Consider the following 23,328-nt stretch of genomic DNA (forward strand, 5'->3'; position numbering starts at 1 on the left):
TCCTTCCTTCCTTCCTTCCTTCCTCCTTTCTGTCTTTCTTTTTCTTTCTTTCTTCTTTCTTTCTCCTTCCTTCCTTCCTTCCTTCCTCCTTTCTCTTTCTTTCTTTGTTTGTTTGTTTCCTTCTTTCTTTCTATCTTGAGAAAGAGAGTGCACTGAGGGATAGAGAGTGGGGGGCGGGAGGAAGATAGAGAGAGAATCCCAAGCAGGGTCTGCATTGTCAGTGCAGAGCCCAATGCAGGGCTCAAACCCACCAAGTGTGAGATCATGACTGGAGTAAAAATCAAGAGTCGGATGCTTAGCCGACTAAGCCACCCGGGTGCCCCATGTGGCTTTGTTTCAAAGGGATCACATTCATCACTTTTTGATCAGAGGGAAATGTCAATCTCCTTGTTCCTACAGGCCAAACGTAGGTCAGTGTATAACATCAGAATGAATCAGATGGAAATTGATTATAATACAATAAAAAAGAGAGAATTCATGTTTCTACACTGACACCACAACAATTTCAAAAAAGGGTAGGAAGGAAATTTCTTCCTAGAGGAATGGCACCTTCTAAACATAGAACAGAAGACAGAAATAGAACATCCCCATTTTACAGCTACCCTATGGATAGCTGCAGCTATCGACGCAGGCAAAACGCATCGGTGGTTGATGAAACCTTTAAACCAGTTGGGGACAGAATCTCCAGAGCCTCAAAGACTCCCCCCTACAGGCTGTTCATCAACTACCAGGGGGAACGTGAAGCTTGACAGTGGAGAAATCTGGGGAACAGCACTTTGGCCAGTGATGAAATGTAACGCCCCCAGAGATGGGACACGACGGGCCCTCATGGTGCAACTCTGAGGACACAATAACACCTATGAAGTCTTCCTACCAAAAACAGTCTCCCCCGAATCAAGTCATGAGGAAACCCATCAAACCACCTCTGTTGAAAAACAGTCTGCAAAACAGCCCAGACTCTGTCAAGGTCAGCGGCGTGAAAGACGTCAGGTTGGAAGGTGTTCCAAATTAAAGGGGCAAAGATACGAACACTGCATCCACAGTCCTTGACCGGATTTTGGATTCAGAAAGACAAAAACGTATGAAGGCATCACATCTCAGTGATGCCAAGTTGTCTGAGTGTGATTATCCTTTCGTGGTTATGTGGGAGAATGTCCTAGTTCATGGCATGTGCGAGAAAGTGAAAATCATACCTGCGTTAGGGTGCAGGCATTTCAAATAGTTTTAAGCTTTAAGTGTGTTTTCCGGTCATCGTGTTGTTTTTTAAAAATTAAGAGAAAACCTTAGTTGAAGATGGTGTCAGCAAATGTCCCTCCTCCTTCCTTCCAGTGACCTGTGTGGCGGCCCCTTCTGGAAGGAATTCCTCCCGTAAGAATTGTGCTTTCAAGTGCCAGGTGCTGCCCCTGGGGCATTTTGTTTCAACACGAAAATACGAACAAGTCTTCATTTCCTCAATATAGCTTACTCCAGACAGAATGCCGCAAGGAACTTTGCGAGTAGGTTCAAAAACCTCCCTCCACCACATGAGGGGGGAGAGCTGGACCTATTAGCTCACAGCACGGAATGAATTCAAATCCATTCCATTAGACAAAATCTACTCCGAGCCTTGGGCCAGGTTTTGGTTTGGGCAAAAACCACCAAGGAAACATAATTCCAGCTGTTGGGACCTCAAAACCCGAGGGGAGACACATGCGACCCAGACATGCGTAATTCTTGGTGTACCTTACCGATGTAATCGGAGAGGTTAACGTTCAGAGCCCGGATCAGCAACCCTTCTTCCACCAGCTCCTTGTACAGAGACTCAATGGTCCTGGTGACAAAGCAGAGGAGCTATTCCATGAGCAGACACATAAAGTCAGCATTTCTGTTAATCATCACATATGCAGAGAACTTTCACCAGACCTATTCCTATGCACATTTGTGTCTATGCAACTAAGCCGGTGTTTGGAAACATTGCTACAATTGAGGGACACATCAGGCTTCGAAAACAATACTTTTGCTCATCCACATGCACGTCGGACGTTTCCCATTAATAAGAATTGTATCTGTGGGCATCTGAGACCAGCTACAGCTTCTGCAGTCTGCCCTTTCATGAATCCTTGGGACGGCACAAATATGAATTAGAAATTGCCCTATCATAGCAGTGCAATGGGCCCACGATTATATATTCAGTTAGCATCTGCAAGCCACAGCAGATCATTAATCCTTTGTGCAACTGATGTTTCCTTTTAACCCAACAGCATAAGACTTCAAAAGAAATACCTATAAAGAACAAAGGCTCAGAGGGGAACTAATTCTATCCCGAAAGATGAAATGTCTAACGCAGTGGGGGTGATGATTTTTTTAGGAGGATATTATACTTTTCCATAGTGTTTACAGATGTCAACCCACTACTCTAACAGGGCCTTGGGCATATAGCCAGTGCACTGGTAATTTAGAGTCATTGAGGAAAAAAATCAAGACAGTATCCCACTTGGTAAGTGAACGTCCCAGTGAAATTAACTGGGGCTTGGCTTACAGAAATTCAGGGTCAAGCTCACGTATTGAGTACAGTCCTTTGAGATGTCTCATCTCTTCCCCTTTCATTTCTAGAAGCTTTATTCTTTAGTTCTACCCTAGTCTTTCTTTAGAATGAGGAATTGTAAATATAACTATATTTAACCAGTTCTTTGTTCTACGATCCAGGTTAGGGTGATAAAGAATTCTCAGTTATATTTAAGCCAAATACCATTCGGATACATGTTAATTCAATGACCCCAATCTTTGACTGACTGCAATTTTGTTCTTTCAAATATATTTACAATAGTGTTTAAATGAAAAGTGTGTAAAATTCTGCTGTGAATTAAGGCTTAAGTTGTAATGGTACTTGGGATAACAGTATCTGACCTGTATCAAGGAGGCACTAACTGTAGTTTTCCAACTAGAATACTTATTTGATATAAACATATAATATATGCATAAAACATTTAATGTAACATTGAAGATTCTCCAAAACAATCAGAACAAAATATATTAAGAAGCCCGGGACACAAACCCGTATTTCGATCTTTCCAGGGAAACGAATTCTGTTATGGAATAAAAAAATTTTCAACTTTAAACCTACCTTAAATATGGTAAAAACACTGGTTTTGGGTTTACATTAACTTCATGAGAGAAACGGGAGTTGTCTTCCTGTGTCTTGGCAGAATTAGCCCTAGTCTACAGACACAGGGTTGTCCAAAATTGAAATGAAAAATCTCCCAGGAATGAGACGACCAGGTCCTTCTGTGCCTTTGTGTCAGGGCTCCAGGCACGTGCACCAGCTCTGGCCTCCACTTCCTTCTGGATGGTTCTAAGGGCTTCCTTTCTCATGGGTCTTCTCTCAAACAGAGTTTGGGAATGTATCCCTGCTACCCAGGGGAGGACTAGGAAACACCCCAAACAGGGAGCAACACATAGTATCCGTTAACAAAACCCACGGGAAGAAAGGTATTCCTTCAAGATGATTTCTTTTTCTTTTAATGTTTATTTATTTTTGAGGGGGGTGGGCAGAAAGAGAGGGAGACTGGGGATCCCAAGCAGGCTCTGTGCTGTCAGCACAGAGCCCGATGTAGGGCTCAAACTCACGAACCTTGAGATCATGACTTGAGCCGAAGTCGAGCACTCAACCAACTGAGCCACCCAGGAGCCCCTCAAAGTGATTTCTGACATTCACTTATTAGGTATTTAATTTAATTCAATTTTACTTTTATTTGTTTATTTAACTGAAGTATAATTGGCATATAATATCCTACTGGTTTCATATGCATTTCATGGTGATTGAATATTTACATACGTTACAAGATGATCGCCATGATAAGTCTAGGTACCATCCATCACCATACGAAGTTAGTACAATATCATTGACCGTACTCCCTGTGTTGTATGTTACATCCCCGTGGCTTATGTGTAACTGGAAGTTTGTACCTCTGGATCCATGTTACCCATTTTACCTGACCCCCAACCCTCCCCCATCCGGTGACCACTAGCTTGCTTCCTGTATCGATAGTCTGTTTCTGTTCTGTTGCGTTCGTTTTGTTTATTTTGTTCCTTAGATTCCACTACATTCCTTGGACATACCTGAAAACCTAAGTCCCATTTATTTCCAATGTTAAAGCACCGAAGGGCCGTTTCAGCTTAAAAACGAGCATTTAAAATGATTCACGAAGGGGCGTCTGGGTGGCTCAGTGGGTTTCAGCTCAGGTCCTGATTCACGGTTTGTGGGATCGAGCCCCCTGTTGGGCTCTGCCCTGATGGTGCGGTTCTGATTCTCTCACCCCCCTCGAAATAAATTAATAAATAAACCTGAAAAATAAAATGATTCATGAGTATGGACATTTGGCCAGCGGAGCTCAAGGAAATGGAAGTATCCCTTGATGAGACAAATCCTCTTTCTTTCCTCCAATGAGCGTTTAGGAAGTGCCTCAGTGGGTGGGGCCCAGGACAGGGCAGGACACAGGAAGTGTCTCTGCCCTGAAGGGGTCTAAGTATTCCCTCAAAAGTTGGATCAGGATGCTATTTCTTAAACAAATTCTTAAGAACCCCACGATTTTAATTTTTATTTTATTTTGTTTTGTTTTATTTTATTTTAACATTTATTCTGTTTTGAGAGACAGAGAGAGACAGCATGAGCGGGGAAGGGGCAGAGAGAGGGAGACAGAATCTGAAGCAGGCTCCAGGCTCCGAGCTGTCAGCACAGAGCCCGATGTGGGGCCTGAACTCACAAACTGTGAGATCATGACCTGAGCCGAAGTCGGACGTTCAACCGACTGAGCCACCCGGGCGCCCTAAGAACCCCACGAATCTTAAAAGCTTAAGTCGTATGATCTCAGAAGTGATGGGGCCTGACCTTGGCAGACATCTTTCCAGTGTAGGAGGCCAGAGCGGTCCCAGCGCCTGGAGGATGAAGGAGGTGTGGTGTACAGGGAGGGGTGCCTTTCCGGGACGGGGGCCGCCGACTTCGGCGGAGACCTGCGCGCTGCTCTGGGGGGGCCCCCTAGCTGTGCAGAACAGCAACACTTGTGCACATCTCACCTGTCGGCTGTCAGATCTTTATCCTTCTTCTCTTTTTTGCCTTTCTTCCCTTTCTTTTTCTGGAAAAAAAAATGAAAAGAGCCAACAATTTAATACAGACAAGCGAGCAAATTATCTCTAGCAGTTAGCAAGGGAAGCTGTTTTGGTAGTGGTGCCGGGGAACGGGATGAGCGTGTCAATTGTGGTGTGCCGAGCGTGTGGGTGTAGCATTTTCCTGGACAGAGGGTTTGGCCTGGGGACCCCCCAGCTTGCTTGTGTGGGCATGTCCCTGGCCGGGTGGACAGTGAGGTCACCACTGTGAAGCTTGCATGGGGCCTGATTCCCAGCAGGCGCCCAACACTCTGGCTCTCATCTACAGAGGAGGAGAGCGCCGCGAGCCCAGGCTATCACGTTGTGCTCGTCCTTAACACCCGGTGTCGCGCTCTGTTAGCGTCCGGCCCGAGATCTGGTTCCCAGAGGGCTCTGTGTTCTGATCACTGGGACAGCTGGAGGGAAGGGCTTGGGACGTGATCTTTCAAAAGAGCGCCGATCGCTTCACTCCTCTGTCTACGGCATCCATCGGTATCGCCCCATTTGCCCACAGGATGAAGTTCAAGTTCGCCAGCACAGAGGATGACATTCTCCCAGCCTGGCTCTCTCTTCCTTCCCCGGCTCATCTCAGGCCTCCTCGGGCCACCCGCACTCCCCGTCACGCAGACTGAACGTAGGGCACTTACTGTCCCAGCATCTCGCTCCTCCACGTCCACGTCCTCATTCACTCGTTCATTATTCTTGTCACATACAACTTATATGCAGTGAAGCATCACCCACATCCAGGCTGACTAACCTTTGCATTTAAAGTTTGCATATAACCATACAAACACCGCCTCGTTCCACATCTAGAACCTCTTCTTATCCTTGACCTGTCTCTCAAGCTGCTGTGGGAGGCCGCTCCTCTGACGTCACTGTGGACTCATGTTGCCTATTCCTCTACAGGTAATCATACAATATAAACTGTATGTCTAGGGGCGCCCGGGTGGCTCAGTCGGTGAAGCGTCCGTCTTCGGCTCAGGTCGTGATCTCACGGCTCGTGGGTTCGAGCCCCGTATCGGGCTCTGTGCTGACGGCTCGGAGCCTGGAACCCGCTTCGCATTCTGTGTCTCCCTCTCTCTCTGCCCCTCCCCTGCTCATGTTTTCTCTCAAAGAGAGAACCGAATTTCACTCAATACTGTGATTGCAAGATTCACTTATGTGGTTGCACTTGATGTTTCTCAGGTTTTTTTCAATTAGAATTTTTATTTTGAGAAAATATGGATTCACGTGCAGTCGTGAGAAATGATACAGAGGTCCTGCGTCCTCCTCACCAGGCTGCTCTCAATGGTAACATCTTCTAGAACTATCTTACAAGGTCACAACCAAGACGCTGGTATTGACATTGGAACAGCCAAGATACAGAACATTTCTGTCTGCACCAGGGTCCTCAGGTGGCCTTTCCCAGACCCCCTCACTTTCCTCCCACGAGCACCCCATCCTTAACCCCTAGAAACCACGAGAGTCTCCTCTATTTCTGCAATTTTGTCCTTTTGAGAATGTTGGATCAGCAAAATCACAGACTGGACTTTTTTTTTTTTTTTGGTATCATTTTACTTTTCATTCATTATAATTCTCAGGAAATTTGGCCAGGTCATCGTATGTACCGATGATTATTCTTTTTTATTGCTGCTTTCAGTTTTGAGTTATTATGAATCAAGACGCCATAAATGTGTGTGTGTGCGTGTGTGTGTGTGTGTGTGTGTGTGTGTCTTTGTTTCTCTGGGATAAATGCCCATGAGTGCAACTGCTGGGTTGTAGAGTAGTCTGGTTTGCAAAGAAAGTGCAAACTGCCTTTCAGGGTGCCTATACCATTTCACATTCCCACCAAGAATGTATTAGTGATCCAGTTTCTTCCCATTCTTTCCAGCAACTGGTGTTGCCATTATTTTTTATTTGAGCCATCCCAATGGGTGGGTGGTGACCTCTCATTGTGATTTAAATTTGCATTTCCCTGATGACTCACTCCCCATCGGCCAAATGCCTCTCGTCTTTGGCCCATTTTTTCTGATGTTTTTTTTTTAACTTTTTTAAAATCTTATTTTCTTTTTTCTTTTTTTTTTTTCAACGTTTATTTAATTTTTGGGGGACAGAGAGACACAGAGCATGAACGGGGGAGGGGCAGAGAGAGAGGGAGACACAGAATCGGAAACAGGCTCCAGGCTCCGAGCCATCAGCCCAGAGCCCGACGCGGGGCTCGAACTCACGGACCGCGAGATCGTGACCTGAGCTGAAGTCGGACGCTTCACCGACTGCGCCACCCAGGCGCCCCTAAAATCTTATTTTCAAGAGAGTGACAGAGAGAGAGCGGGAGAGCGGGAGAGGGGCAGAAGGAGAGAGAGGAAGAATCTTCAGGAGGCTCCACCTTCAGCACGGGACCTGACAGGAGCTTGATCCAACGACCTTGGGATCATGACCTGAGCCAAAATCAAGAGTTGGACGCTCCATCAGCTGGGCCACCCAGGTGCCCCTAGGTTGTTTGGTTTTTAACTGTTGAGTTTTAAGAGTTCTCTGTATGCTGTATGCACCAGCTTTTCCTCAGATACGTGGCTTGCAAGTTATTTTCTCCTAGTCTGTACTTTGTCTCCTCACGCTGTTAATAGAAATCTTTCACGCAGGAAAAGTTCTTCATTTTGACAAAGCCAAAATTTTCCTTTCATGAATTCTGCGTTGGCGTTTATTCTAAGAACTCCGCCTAGCCTTAGATCCCAAAGATGTTCTCTTTTTTAATAAAAGTTTTACAGTTGTACATTTTCCATTGAAGCCCATGATCTAGTCTGAGTTAATTTTTGTACAATGTGTGAGACCTAGATCCAGGTTCATTTTTTCTGTCTGTGGACATCTAATTGTTTCAGCACCGCATATTGTAAAAGTTATTATTCCTTGAATTTTTGCACTTTTGTCAAAAATCACTCTGGAGTATTCCTGTGGGCCTATTTTGGGAGTACACATTCTGTTCTGTTGATCTGTGCATCTAACTCTCTACCAGTAATTAAATTTAACTCTATCATCTTTATATTTGTTTTCTAATTATGCAATCTGTTCTTTTTTCCCTTTCCCTTTCCTGTATTCCTTCTAATCAATCACGTATTTTTCATCTTTCCACTTTATGTTCACTATTACTTGTTATACATTTTAATATCAATTAGAGAATTGCAAGATATATTATTAACTTATTACAGCAGACCAGCATTTTACAGTGCCCTGAACAATGCAATAACCTTACAAGTCTACTTACCCCCGCCCACCTTATTGGTTGCGGTTGTCATATATTTCATTTCCGTGTGGTATGAACACATATGACTTCGTCATGATTCTTGCCTTCAAAAGCAAATATTCTAAAAGTGGCCTTTTATATTTACCAAAATATTTCCATTTTCAACAGTGGATCTTTTCTTCTTACGTGTCTTTGTTTCTATCTGGGAGTCTTTCCCTTTCGCCTGAGAACTATCCTTTAAAGTATTTCACATTGTGGGTCTGCTGCTGCTAAGATCTCCAAAATTTTGTTTGTCTGGGAACACCTCTATTTCCTTCCACTTTTGAAGGATGTTTTCACTGGGTCTGGAGTTCTAGGTTGGCAGTTAGTTCTTTCGAATCTCTAAAGATGCCATTCATTGCTTTCTGGCTCCATAGTTTCTGTTGGGAAAGTCAGCATCCTTATTTTTGTTTCCATGGAGGAAATATATCTTAAAAAAAAAAAAAATCCAGTAAGATTTTGCCTTTTACCTTCGACTTTTAGCATTTTGACTCCTATGTGTCGAGATGTAGTTTTCTTTGATTCATCCCAGTCAGACCTCAGTGACGTCGCTGAACTTGTGGCTTCGTGTCTTTCATCTGGTTGGGAAAATTCATGGACAGTACTTTTTCATATATTGCTTCTTTCCCATTCTCCTTCCTTTTTAGGGGATTCCAGTTACACATGTAGTACCACTTTTGACCATGTCTCAAATGTCTCTTATTCTCTGTTCTGTTCTTTACATTCTTGTTCTTTCTGTGCTTCAGTTTAGATTTCCTACTGACCGGTACAAGCTCAATCTGTCTTCTGCTATGCCCATGCTGTTGTCAGACCAGTTCCAGGAGTTTTTAATCTCCGCTACTGCATTTTTCAGGTGTGGAATGTTCATTTGTTTCTTTTAAAAGTAGGTTCTCAATTTATTTTTGTATATGACATTCCTCCCTCCCCCGCTTATATATGCTGGCACTCTGGGAAATGCAAGAGAGTCAACTAAGGATTTTACTGTCAAGGAGTTTCTTGGCTTCTCCAGGAACTCCTATGTCCTTAACATTTCTGTGATTACAACAGGAGAGGAACTCAGAAAAGAAAGGGCCCCTGAGAGGCAGGACCTCACCCAGTGGTGTCATCATGGGGATGACAGCACATCCAGAGAGACCCAGTCCTGCAGACCTAGAAACCTGCTGTTGCCGGCACAGATGCCTTGTGTGTGTTGTTCTCTTCTGTACCCCGAATGCCTTGAAATGTTCCTGGCATACAGTGCTCTGTAAATACTTATTGAACGAAACAGTTAATAAAGACAATCTGTTCCTCAAGCCTAATTTTGGATCTGCAAATAACAGGAGAAGGTGGAACAGACTGTAATGTAAGTAGATTGATTTAGAATGACACATACACTTGCCAAGAGAAACAGACCCTGTAGACTTCCAACTTCAGGAAAATCAACATGAAACTATAATAACTCATCGGAAGGTTGCTTGGTGATTATGGCATTACTAAGGGAGGTGGCTGGATGCTGTGAATCGCTCCTGATGCTATCCTGTGACATCCTGAAGCACATATTTAGCTTACAGGGATCAATCTGCATGGGGTCTAGATCTGACAAATTAATTTATTTGATAATATGTGCTGAGGACTTGCTTTGTGCCAGAAAGGGTTACAATGGTGAGCAATCAAAAAAGACAATCACACAGTTTCTGCACTCACAGCTTTTCCGTAGATTCAAAAAGGCAGATACCAACAAAATGATCTCACTAGTAAATATAATATTAAAACTCTGATAGAGTACCAGGAAGATATAGTACACAGTGCTATGTGTATGCAGAGAAAGAAGACTTACTATGGATGGCCCAGAAGGCTTCCTCGAGAAAGAGAGGCTTGCACTGAGACCATAGGGATGAGTAGGGTTAACTATGCGAGGAATTAGGGGAAAGGGAATGAAGATAGTTCTTGAGAGGGAATAGCATGTGCAAAGGCCCTGTGTTGGGAAGGAGCATAGTATGTTTGGGGGACAGAGAGGAAGGTCAGAATGCTGAAGATCATGAAGAGGGCACTGGCCAGGTCAGACACGGCCTATAAGCCTGGCTGAAGATCGTCATCTTTATCCTTGGGGGATTAAGATACCATTGAAGGGTTTTAGCATGGAGTGATAACATCAGATTTGTATTTTGAAAAGACTGTTCAGGCTGCTGTACAATCTCTGATCAAGTCACTTTCTCTGGATGATGATGGATTAATACTTCCCAATTCTATCCCTCTGAGTCCTTTTCCTCCTTCTTTTCTATGGTTGAGGTGGAGTATTTCCCTTCTGCTAATGGTCTTCTGAAGGATGGGATTTGGTAGAGTTAATTAAGCTTCAGCTTTCAACATTAAAACCACATTCAATTTAGCCATTCTGACAGGTGTGAGGTGGTATCTCAGTGTGGCTTTGATTGGTATTTCCCTGATGATGAGTGACGTTGAGCATCTTTTCATGTGTCTGTTGGCCATCTGGATGTCTTCTTTGGAAAAGTGTCTATTCATGTCTTCTGCCCATTTCTTCACTGGATTATTTGTTTTTCGGGTGTTGAGTTTGATAAGTTCTTTATAGATTTTTGATATTAACCCTTTTTAAGGAACAACCTAAGGGGTAGATGGTGGGCGGGGGAGAGGGGATAGTGGGTGATGGGAAGGGAGGAGGGCACTTGTTGGGATGAGCACTGGGTGTTGTATGGAAACGAATCTGACAATAAATTATATTAAAAAATATGCTCAACAGCATTAGTTATTAGGGAAAAGCAAATTAAAACCACAATGCAATACGTTTTTTGATGTAATGGGAAAAGAAACACACATTCAATTGATGTCTCCGAGGTTTACGCCCAGGTCATTGAATTGGAGTTTGAGGCACTCAAAACTCGAAAGTTACAGATTTACCATCAAGCTGTTGGGGTACCCTGAACACAACCCATTTAATTCCAAAAGGGAAATTCGCAGCAGCCCCTCCTTGTGATATACTGGGAGTCATTACAGGGACAGGGCAGCCACCAGACTGCAGGCAGTGAGACAGGGCAGTCGTGCAGGAGGGTGAGGAAGCCCATTGGCCTTGGGCTTGGCCAATGGTGCTTGTTGGGTAAAACGAGAAAGCCTATTTTCAGCCAGAGGGTGTACAGCTACCTCCTGTCTTCATTTCCCATTTTGTTTGGCTTGAATTCCACGTTCAGTCACTAAAACATCAATTTTTTTCCTTTTTTTTAACAAAGTTAATTAATTAATTAACTAATTAATTAATTTAGAACCAGCGGGGGAGGGGCAGTGAGAGAGGGGAACAGAGTTGCCAAAGTGGGCTCTCTGTTGACAACAGACAGCCCCGTGTGGGGTTTGAACTCATGAACCATGAGATCATGACCTGAGCCAAAGTTGGAGGCTTAACTGACTGAGCCACCCAGGCACCCCTAAAACATCACTTTTTCATGCAGGTATTCAAGGCATTACTAGAGTCCATGGTCTCCTCAGTCAGTGCCCTCACCTACTGATGAGACCAATAGACAGTGACCTCTCCGGCTTCAGGGATGTATCCTCAAAGAGGGCCACAAAGGACATTCAGGCGTCGCACTGAAAAGTCAAGGTTAAACTGTGAAACTGTAAAGTCAACACAAGACGGATCAGGAGAGCGTCATCCTCAAGGGGCTGGAGGCACTAGCCACTCGTGTAGCTGGATGTGTGATAAGCTCCAGGACAGTTTGTGAATCACAAGAAGGGCCGAGGAGCCGGAGAACCCTGAGAAAGCCATCACGGGGGCAAAGGTCGCCTATGCACCTGCGGACATGGCCAGGGAGGGAAAGTGTGGCCTGCCCCTGGAGGGTTCTGGCCCCGGTGGCAGGGCTGGGTCTGCGACGAAAGTCAAAGTAGGGGTCTAGGTGAGGAAAAGGCCAGTTCTTCCCTCCTATGTGTCTCCTTCGTTCTCATGTGACTGCCACATGCACGACACTTCCGACACCAGATGCGTGTGTGTGGGGTTCCCCCACCAAGCAACGCCAGCCGGGTGTCCTACAATTTGAGTCAGGTCTGACACTATCTACTTAGAAATGGCTTCGGTTTCACACGACCACTCCCCCAGCCCCGCAGCAGACGCCGGCCTCAAGTCTGCGTTGTCCCCTGTGCTTCCGGCCCACTGGTTATAAATCTGAGGTTCCCGTGACCCCTCCTCAAGTTTGATTAATTTATTACAGCGGCTCGAAGCACTGAGGGAAACACTGGACGTCTACCGGGTTATTAAAGGATGTGAGAAAGGGTACAGACCAACAGCCAGATGAAGTGGTACGTAGGGTGAGGTCGGGCAGGGTCCTGAGTGCAGGAGTGAGTCGGGGTGCATCAACCCCCTGGTACAGGCCCGTGTTTACCCTCCTGACATTACTGGGATTTCACGGAGCCTTCCTCACCCAGGCAGGATTCATTATTAACTCCATTGCCAGCCCTTCTGCCCTCTCTGGAGGATGGGGGGTTGGGGCTGCAAATTCTAAGCTTCGCATCCTGCCTTGGTCTTCCCTGTGACCCGCCCCCAGAGAGGGGCCACCCAGGAGCCCACCCAGAGTTGTCTCAATAGAACAAAAGATGTTCTAAGTGCTGTCATGACTTCAGAGTTTACAATGGCTTCAGGAGCTCTGTGCCAGGAGCCGGAGGCAGGGACCCACATATATGTTTTCTCTGATCTCACAGGGCCCTAGGAAATGAACGTCGAATATCGGAATCTAACTGGCTACTCCAACAAAACACTGTGAGATGGACTGCTGGCACTTTAACACTGAATTCACCTGCTTCCCCTGCTCCCAAAGTGCTTGCTCATTGCCGCTGGTCTCCCCTAGGTCTGGGCCCATCGCTGGCTCCCCTGATCGTCCTCGTTCTATCTGTGGGGTTTGGGGAACGTGAATCTGCAGCGGGGAGGGGCAGGGTGGGTCACTCTCAGACTGCTGGATTTATCCCATTTAAGAGCCCGTATCCCCGAGGGCCGCGTGGTGGAATGAGGCAAAGCCACCCAAGGAAGGCGTTTCCGTGCACGGCAACCCGGGCCCGGCCGGTGTGCCAGGTGGCACCCGGGACTCAGCACCGGGCGCCTGGACAGCCCTCCTGGGCCTGGTTTGAATCTGTATGCGCCTCAGCCCTCCCGTGCTCGCTACTACTCACCTTTTTGCCTCCTTTCTTCTTCCCTGCTTTGACTGGTTGCTCCTTTTCTCTGTTCACGGCCAGTTTCAAGTTTTTCAGTTCCTGCCTCATCAGCTCGTCCACCTGGGTGAGGGCAGAATACGCCACTTTCGAGCGACTGTGTGCCTTGTGTAGTTTAAAAATAGCGTCGGGGCGCCTGGGTGGCGCAGTCGGTTAAGCGTCCAACTTCAGCCAGGTCACGATCTCGCGGTCCGTGAGTTCAAGCCCCGCGTCAGGCACTGGGCTGAGCCTGTTTCCGATTCTGTGTCTCCCTCTCTCTCTGCCCCTCCCCCGTTCATGCTCTGTCTCTCTCTGTCCCAAAAATAAAATAAAACGTTGAAAAAAAAAATACTGATAAAAATAGCGTCAAATCTGGGTCGGTCATTGACAGGAAACTGCGAAAAAGCCCTGTGGCTTTTCTTCTGCTGACTTGTCTTCTGGCAACGTAAGTGCCGTGTTACCTGTATTCTGATCTCTGACTCCAGCTCCTTCCGTTTCTCCTGTTTGATCAGTTCCGGGTCATGGTCCTGGGGGAAATTCCACGACTCGTCTCTGTTCTTCCACATGTCTGTAATCCAGAAGGATAAAGAAAAAGAAAAGGAATTTGTTTTTTTTTCAACATGAGGATGGGTGACAAACAGCTAATGCAATATAAAACACAAGTTTAATTCTCTATCCTCTTGCATGGAACACAAATTCGAATAGAAGAATCAAGAGATTATTGATGGGAGAGTGATGTGGCTCTGTGTTCTTTTCTTCCACTTCCCAAATGGGAAAAATGTGCTCGTATGATGCCTAAAAGAGGAAGAAGAAAACTGCTAATGTGAAAACATAAAAAATAAAAAAGTACGATGCAATGGTATTCTCCTAATGATTATAACCATGTAATAAACAATATATTAATTGTGGGATTACACAGTTATGCAAATGTGGGATGACTGTTTTTGCAATATGTCTTAGATTCCTTTCATTATTCAAACAATTCCCTAAAACACGAAAGATTTTATTGCTAGCTGAACTCGTGAGTGATTTACCCCAGCCCCTTGTTAAAAGACAACACTGAACGTACAAACACCCATGACTGTCCCCTGAAGGGTTATAATTTTGAATTACTTTTTGGATGTGTTGGAAATCATACGTGTTTTATGTTTCCTTTTTGCCTTGTTCTGAGAGTCAAGAGGATAACTGGAGAAATGTGACCTTAGAGGAAATAAGGATAATTTAGTATCGCTGGCATAAGCTGAGCTGAAGCCCACTTCTCAGAGGGGGAGTTCCAGATGTGTGCGGAGGTGTGCAGGTCAGCTGGATCCTGGCACTGGGGCAGTGGGGGGGGGGGCTCCCCCCATGGGAGCTGAGACGGTCAGTCTGGGAAGTGAGGTCTCGTCCCAGGATCTGTGTTCAGAACGTGATGGAAACTTGCCAGAACCTGGCCTGCAAACACCACCCAGCAAGGCCACTTCGCCAGGACCTCGTCCTGAGATGCCCTTCAACTTGGGGAGTCAGCTGAGGGCCCCGGGGGCCAGACGGAGGCTTCCCCACACGGGTCAGGTGATGGTTCCATGTGGGGAGAAAGGCGCCCGTGTGGGCGGGTGAGGGTGTGAATGAATGGGCAGAGGCTGAGAAACCTTCCCAACCTCCATCTCCCCTATGGGCACAGACTGGGGATCCCGAGCCTGCCTGGGGGGTGTCCCCCTGACGCAGCTGCCTGAGAAGGGAGGGACAGTCACAGTCACAGGCTGGAACATATGTCTGGGTGCCGTGGAGACCAAGAGGTGTCAACCGTGAAGACAGAGGGCAGAGCAGGTGCCTGGAGAGACACCTGGGCAAACGAATGAGAAGGGAGTCAAATGAATCACAGGGGCCCGAGGTCGGCCAAAGAGGTGAGAGACGAAGGAAGGACACGGCGGTGGGACCCGGGAAAAGCTGCAGATCCCGAAGAGAAGGACAGCAGGGCCAGAACACGTTGGCCCATGACTCAAATCTGGCCAAGGGGCAAAAAAATTGCCCGAGGGCTTTGTCTGTCCCGCGCCTGTCTGGCCCTCGTGGCCGGTCAAGTGGAACCCCCACGTGACCACTCATTGGCTCTTCATCCACCTTATCGACAAGTCCTACTTCCCGAGGGGAGACGGACCTTGCAGGACAACTGTGCCCAGAGCTAAGCGGGAGCGATGGAGGCCTGAGGGCCCGTGAACGTGTTGTCCCAAAGCGATCAGTCAGGACCCCGCGGACGGGAAAAGTATACAGGAAGATGGGACAGGGAAACGCAGCTCGTTTTCCAAGTGTGTTAGCCCCAGGCTGGAGACCCTGCGGTGCTCCCAGCGGCTGGCGTGGACACTTCTGGAGGCAGAAACGGTCACCGCAAGATGTCATGAGCAGGCTGGGCAGGCCCACCACACTCCCTGGCCGTACCGTGGGAGTACAGAGCATGGGCTAGAGCAGAGCCTGTCTGGAATCCGGGTCCAGCGAGGGCTCTTAGCCTTCCCAGCCTCCCACCTGGGAACCGAGGGGAGTGCACAGGCACGACTCTGCCGGTCGCTGGCTGGCCAGGGTCTCTGCCACGCGTTCTGCAAATTTGGGGGGGACAGACTTTGGAAAACGAGGGTGACGATAAGACCCCAGTTTCTTCTGGGGCGGCTACTGTTGACGTACAGGAGATAGACAAGAACTAAGTCACACAGATGGAACAGTTTTCACAGAGCTGAGTCACCTCGGTATCTTTCCCCATCAGGGTGGCCGTGTGACAGGTGGCCCTACTTTTAGAGCAGAGATGATGGCAAGGAGTGATGGGTCCGGGACGGGTTTGGCACGTGTCTCCCGGATGCCTGCCCGGCAGAGGGTGACCCCAGAGGTGAGGACATCGTGGGATGTCATCACCCGGGCGGGGCAGGTGACCAGCCTGGAACTGAGTTCACACTCCTTTGAAGACCAAGAGGGAGAAGACCCAAAACAGACTGACGGAGGCCACTTGTGGCAGCAGTGGGCACACAGGAAGTTACTGGAAAGCTAGGAGCTGAGCTTTTATTGTTTAAAAAAATTTTTTTTTCAACGTTTATTTATTTTTGGGACAGAGAGAGGCAGAGCATGAACGGGGGAGGGGCAGAGAGAGAGGGAGACACAGAATCGGAAACAGGCTCCAGGCTCTGAGCCATCAGCCCAGAGCCCGACGCGGGGCTCGAACTCACGGACCGCGAGATCGTGACCTGGCTGAAGTCGGACGCTTAACCGACTGCGCCACCCAGGCGCCCCAAGCTTTTATTGTTTTAAATAATCAATCCTGCAACTGAGTGCCAGCCCAAGAGGCCCATCCTGCGTTTTACAGTTAGGGAATGAAAAATACGCATTGCATAAGTGATCTAAATCAGCCCATTGACGTGTTTTGTTGTTTTAAGTCGGTCCTAATTTGGAAGTTTATTCTTAGCCCCCGACCTCCCTACAAGGTGGGTTTTGTGGCTGGCGTGTGTGTGTGTGTGTGTGTGTGTGTGTGTGTGCCCAAGGCACATCTACGTCTTCATCTGGAGGTAACTGTTCCTTCTCAGTGCATTTTCTGAAATGTTCATGAGCTTAAAGCTTCAAAATGTAAGAATATACGACGCTTCTTCGTAAGTGTTTGAAATTGCAAACTTTCCCCCTTGAAAGCCCTAGAAGAGGCTTAAATGTGTCAAAACGTGCCCACCACTGAGAACTCTTGTCTCACGGGTGTCCCCCTCGCACGATCATTAAATCTCCAACAACAAAACTCACCTGTTTCATTAAGACATTTTAAAGCGAAATAGCTTTGTTATCGCCAGGAAGCTACTGTGCTTTTTTTCACTAGACAGGCTTACTAAACTCTGGGAGCAGCAGCGTTAACTAAAGAAAGAGACACAGAACATTGAACAGAGAGGAACACGAGGTGATTATTTATGAAAAAGCAATGGCACCTCGTAACAAATTCTCATTCTGGGCTTGTAACTGTGGTTCACAAGTAAACGGGCGCTTAGTGCCGAGTTCACCTCCACCGCCATTCGAATGGTCCTGGTTTTGCGCAGAAACTTTGCTTTTCTCATGACACTTTTGCACAGGGCACTCTCAATCCCTTCAAGAATTTCATGGACATTTACAAATGCAGGAAGCTATTCAGGGCCCTCAAAGCACAACAACTGCCCCAAGAGCTTTCATCCTGGGAATGTGAAAAGCAGTCGGATGCAGTTTCTCACATGGGGGTGGGCAGTGATTAAAATGCTAATGTTTTATTTGAAAAGGAAAACCTTTGATTTTTGAGAAAAGAATTCTAAGATGAAGACATTGAATTTCTTTCAGTTACCAGAGACCTGGCAGATGACACAGGAAACGCCACAAATCCAGAGAGGAAAATGGGACTTCACGGTTCCTCTCCCAAGTGACCATGGCTTGGGCTTTTTTTTTTTCCCAGCCTTAGAGGAAACAGATATTATACAAACAGCGTCATGGAAACAGATATCACACAAACGGCGTGGAAAGTCTCAAGAGCTTTCCTGAGTGGGTCGGCAGGTACGAAGACTTGGCTTCCCACGGCAACGTTCGGTTTCCCCCATATTAACGTTTGCTTATATCAAAATCATACACCCACATCGTTTTAGACAAAGTCGGAGAATAGGGAAAGGATTATAAACAAAAAGCTGTCTGACCCTGCCTTCCGGTGACACTGCCCAATGGCATTCGTTCCTTCATTTAAAAAATGCGTTGAACAGATTCAGATTTATCCACCAATGTGATTTACTCGTAGGTTATTTAATTCAGAACTTGACTGAGCCTGATTATGGGGCAGGCTCTGCTATCAGACTAGGCAGACGGTGGAAGGCCCTGCCTTCTGGGACCCGCGTCCTCCTGTGGGGAGACAAGGAACACCCACATCCATGTCAGATGGAGGTAGGGAAAGCAGGTTGGGGACAGGGTGAGGCTGGAGACTGTTACCCGACACGGGGCTCAAGGAAGGCCTGCAGGGACCAGCATTCCAGCCAAGGGGAACCCCCGGCACGAGGTCTCTGGGGAGGGAGGGACTGGCCTGCTGGTGGCAGAGCACAGGGCCCACGAGAGGAGGGTGCGAGGCCATCTAGCTGCTTCTCTGTTGTTCTGTGTCTGTAATGAGCACATACTGCTGTTTCTTGGTTTATTAGTTTCAGACTTGAGCCCCCGACCTCCTGTTACGGCAGATGAGGGGTTGGCCGTCTCTCACCTTCCTTTCCTTCCCCCTTATTTTCTCCTGATAGTTAATTTCGGAGGAGAAGGGAGCCAGGCCTCCCAAATGCCGAGGGAAATGGTCCCGCTGAGCGTAAGCGTAAGACCATATTTAGATGTATTGGCCCCTAGAGCCGCCCTGCGGTAGCTCCTTCTCCAGACACCCTGAAGGGCGGGCTCCACCAAAATGAGAGAGTGACAGTCCTGAAAGGTGAAGGGAGGCCCAGGATGACAGGTGACAGGGCTCCAAGAGGGGGGACTTCAGCAGAACACGAGGGGGCAAATGATCTGATGCGTTGGAAGTTGCGAACAGTGCTCTCGGAGGCTGGGGATAGACATGCCGAGTAGGACCAGCGGGGGTGGCATAAAGGCCAAAAGAAACGTCCCCCCCCAAGTAGCAGCTGCTGTTGCAGACACACCCTGAGTTCTGGTGGCACCCACAGCTGGCCCGTGACCCAGCAGTGTGACGCGCGTGCTTCCTAGGTCCCCAGCGAGGCCTTGGATGCTGCTGCTGCCGGCCTAAGTTGCGGAAGCCGCTCGCCCTAGGCCACTGTCCCCACCCATCCACCTCCACCACGCCCGGTGTTTCTGATGGTGATGGCTCTGCACTGCGGTTTGTAAAGGACTTGATGACTTCTCAAACTGGGGAGGGGGGAGCAGAGGCTCCTTCTCACAGGGCGATGGCTTTGTTTGCTCCCCCTGGTTGTCGGGAAGAGAAGATGAGAAGGGCACAGAAAACACAAAGCCTCGCATGTCTTGGGCACCTAATAACATGACGGGGCCACTGCCTTGACCTCCTTCCTCCCCGATTAAAGTGGATGCCAAATCCTGTGGACGCCACCTTTCCCCCCAAGCTTCCGCCTTCGTTCAGCATCCCATGCGGCGTGGGACCCTCGCCACTGGTGGTAAGTGAGAGAATTTCGGGTGGCGCATGGACGTTTTTATTTCATGTAACTAGCATCTCCAACCCGAAATGACATTCGGGTTGCTGGCCAGGATGAGGCTCAATTTATTGCAGGGTAAAAACCACAAGTCAATGAAAAAAAGGTGGTAAGTAAATAATAGGACCAGTGCTGTCCAGACAAGACCAGAAGTGGGAAGGAACCTCGTGCATGGCCGATGCTCGCAAAAACTCGACTTCACAAGCTTACTGCATTTTTCAGGAATTACCGAAGGGCACCAATGACCGGGGTCATGCTGACGGGTCATTCTGTGTTGGGATTCATCCTGAGGGCGGAGGGGAACCAAAGGAATTGGGTAATTGTTCTTGTAGATTGTACCAGAAATGCTTGAAAGACGAATTCATACAGGTGCAGGTCTAGTCAGATTATCGCTGGGCTCATTAGGCTGAACAGTGGACAGAAGAATTACGTGTGGGTTTCTGGAGCACCTGTCTTGGTCTAACAGGATTAAAACATTTTACTGGACATACGGTATTGATTTTCTTCATTGAAACGGCCCAGGACAAATCCCTTTCATTCCCAGCAAGAGGACGTTCAGCTGAAGTCCCAGGGGTTCAAAACCAGCATGGAGGTTTAGAGATTATGTTCTCGTGGTATTCATATCTGGCTCTTTTACTGATCCGATGCCTTTTAAGCGACTCAAAGGAATTTTGCAGTAGAGACAGACAGAAGATCTGGGCTATGAGCCGCATGTTTTCAGCCTCTCATGACTGAGCACCTCATTCTTCCCCACCCAGGCAGGGTGCTAGGGCTGGGGGTCATGCTGGGTGGACAGGGTGACACGTATATTCTCCTAAACCAACCTTTGTATACGTTATTTCCTTCCTCCATCGTAGGAAGAAAGACACTCGGTGACATTTTCCACCCCTCATCTTCTTCCTGTTAAAGAAGAATGGTATTTTGGTTAATTACAGCCCCACTTTATCTGTTGAGACTAGAAATACAAGTGCACACATCCTGGTGAATGGGCTACGAGAAGGCACACAGGCTCCTTCCTGGGTTACGAGCAAAGGTCCAGCCCCTTGCCCACCCACCTGGGCAGTGTTCCAGCTGGCCCGTCTGAGCAGGCAGTGCTGTGTCCACGAACTGGGTGTGGATGATTCTAGAAACTGAGCCCTGCCTGCAGGCCTGCTGAAGCTCCCCTGTTTCAGTCACCCCTCCCGGGGCACCCCATGCCGAGCTTGGTCCTGTTGTCTTATGCTCTGGTTCCTTCTTTGCTCTGAGAGCTGATTCCCAGCCTGAGTCCTACCGCATCCCCTCACGGGCTTGTCGGGACATCTAGCTGCCCAGAATGTGATTCTTTCCCATCAGAATTCCATTTTCCCATCTTCGTTTGTGGAAAATTCCTCTTAGGTCTGAGGCAAATGTGTCCTCTTCTGTGAAGCTGTGCTGGATTCTTCCAGGTGAAAAAGACTCTCTCCTCACTATGTAGGATTTACTTATACTTCCTGGCACCTGCTTCTCGGCCCCAGCAGACACTGGGAAGAGAGATCATGGTGTGACATAATGGGGCAGGGGTCTGAAAGCATGCTCAGCGAGCGTCCAAGAATCCCAGCCCAGGAGAACCTGAGACCCTGCACATTAACAGGTATTAGTGGCAGAGTTCAAACAGGGCCACATCTGTTACATTTCTTGAATGGGGGCATGGGGGCACCTGGGTGGCTCAGTCAGTCGAGTGCTCGACTCTTGATTTCAGCTCAGGTCATGATCCCAGGGTCATTGGATGGAGCCTTGTGTTGGGTTCCATGATCCCAGGGTCATTGGATGGAGCCTTGTGTTGGGTTCCATGATCCCAGGGTCATTGGATGGAGCCTTGTGTTGGGCTCCATGCTGAGTGTGGAGCCTGCTTGGGATTCTCTCTCCCGCTCCCTCTGCCCCTCTACCCTGCTCATGCATGCCCTCTCTCCCCCCACCTCTAAAAAAATGGGGGTATGCATTCGGCATATACCTCTTAACATATAGGTTCAAATGTCAGATTGGTCACTCGGTGGCTATCAGATAATCTGATTATTTTTTTAGGGTCTGTGTCCTCAGGGTAGGGGTGGGGGTAGGGTTACTGTGATTTGGAAGAGACTGATTATTTCCCACTCAACGGATTCTAGACCCACAACTGAAAATCAGCCCAGGAGCTCCCATTGCTACTAACCGTGTTTTAAAATAAAAAGGCACCAAAATAATATGAGAGCTCTTTGCAAAAAAATTAAGCATCTCATAACTATTTTCAAGCTTGAAGGTAATTGAGGATGCCATTTTACTTTTCTGCTCACACTGTTCTCTCAATTCCATGGAGATTCAGAATCAAAATGACTCCTGCCTTTTCAGGCTTCAGACTGCTGTTCCTTCTTTCATAGAAGGTATTCAGCCCATCTGAGATAACCCACAATGTGGAGTCAAAAAACGGGTAGCTGTGTTCTAAGTACATCGGTCCTGATTTTCTCTGGTGGCACCTAGGCTTAATTTTTGTCAGAAAAATTGTCCTGGCCATTATGACGGTGGTAAGAAATATGCCACGTTTCTCACAACGGCCCTCCAAACCGCCAGCTGATGTCCTCCCCTGAGGCCCCCGACCACCGTCCGGGCTCCACACCTACAAGCGATGCTTTCCCAGTGGGGGCCCTCTTTGCCGGGAAGCCCTTCTTACCTCTGTGCACCCGGCTCAGCTCCTTGCCCTTTAGGAAGACTTAACTCAGGGAAAAGCCCAGCTTTCTCAGCCTCCAGAGGGTTCACTTAAACACTCCTCTTTGTTCCTAACCTTTATCATGACTTCAGCATCCCATTTCAGGATGCCACAATTAATGGTCACTAGAAACATGCAGCATAAGGAACAATTAGTATACATCGATGCCTAAAGAAGTGTCTGGAAGGATATACACCACCATGTTAATGATGACGGGTGACGGGTTCCACGTGACCTTTGCTTGTTTCTCTCTTTTTTTTTTAAATCAATAACCCGATTTCTCCTCCTCTACCCTGAACTTGTGTTGCTTGAGAGATAATTGTTATATATTGCTTGATGGGGGTAATTAGATGAGCATTCAGGGGGATGGGTCTGGGAAAACCAAGTCCTAGGGCCAGCAAAGGACCATCCAGGGATTCTCTGGTCTTTATTTCTGACGCTGAATGGAAGGAATCTCTGTTATCTTTCTGGAAACTCGCATTATGGGAAATCAGGGTCCAGTGAAAACGCTCAACCTGAATTATTCTGGTTGATTCAATCAATCAATCAATCAATCAATCAGTCAATCAAGCATCAGTCTGGTCCCGTCTTCTGGTTCAGAGGGTAGCGGTAACCATCGAACCCTGCACCGGTCCCTGTGTGGCTGTCTGTTCTTCTGCCGCCTGAGCAGAGTCACATGGGTTTTAAGCCTTCTCGATGGAGGCCATTTGGGTGAAATGGTTTTCCTCCCCTTCACACTCTCCTCACCCCTGAAACCCTCTGCTTCTCCTGGCTTCTCCCCCAGCATTCTTTGCTGCAGAGAACCCTGGCCTTACTCTGTTGGGCAACATCTCTTCCCTGCCTGCTGCCCTGGGACCTCCCCCAGCCCACACCATGGGTGCATTCCCCCCGTCCCTGAACACTTAGCTCTATCCCTTCGTAAAATCCTTTCTCGACTTTATTGATCATTTGGCAATTTC

General features: G+C 47.6%; 1 protein-coding gene across 1 annotated transcript in view; it reads right to left on the bottom strand.

The window, feature by feature from the left end:
- IQCA1 (IQ motif containing with AAA domain 1) overlaps window positions 1–23,328 on the bottom strand; it is a 159,131-nt gene that overhangs the window by 48,876 nt on the left and 86,927 nt on the right. Inside the window, exons 9-13 of the mRNA XM_045481838.1 lie at window positions 20,496–20,571; window positions 13,996–14,102; window positions 13,517–13,618; window positions 5,053–5,111; window positions 1,728–1,810 (exon numbers count right to left, since the gene is read on the bottom strand). Of these exons, the coding sequence (XP_045337794.1) occupies window positions 1,728–1,810; window positions 5,053–5,111; window positions 13,517–13,618; window positions 13,996–14,102; window positions 20,496–20,571 (427 nt within the window). The remainder of the gene's footprint in view (window positions 1–1,727; window positions 1,811–5,052; window positions 5,112–13,516; window positions 13,619–13,995; window positions 14,103–20,495; window positions 20,572–23,328) is intronic.

Source organism: Leopardus geoffroyi, chromosome C1 (assembly GCF_018350155.1).
Source record: "Leopardus geoffroyi isolate Oge1 chromosome C1, O.geoffroyi_Oge1_pat1.0, whole genome shotgun sequence".
Classification (NCBI taxonomy): domain Eukaryota; kingdom Metazoa; phylum Chordata; class Mammalia; order Carnivora; family Felidae; genus Leopardus; species Leopardus geoffroyi.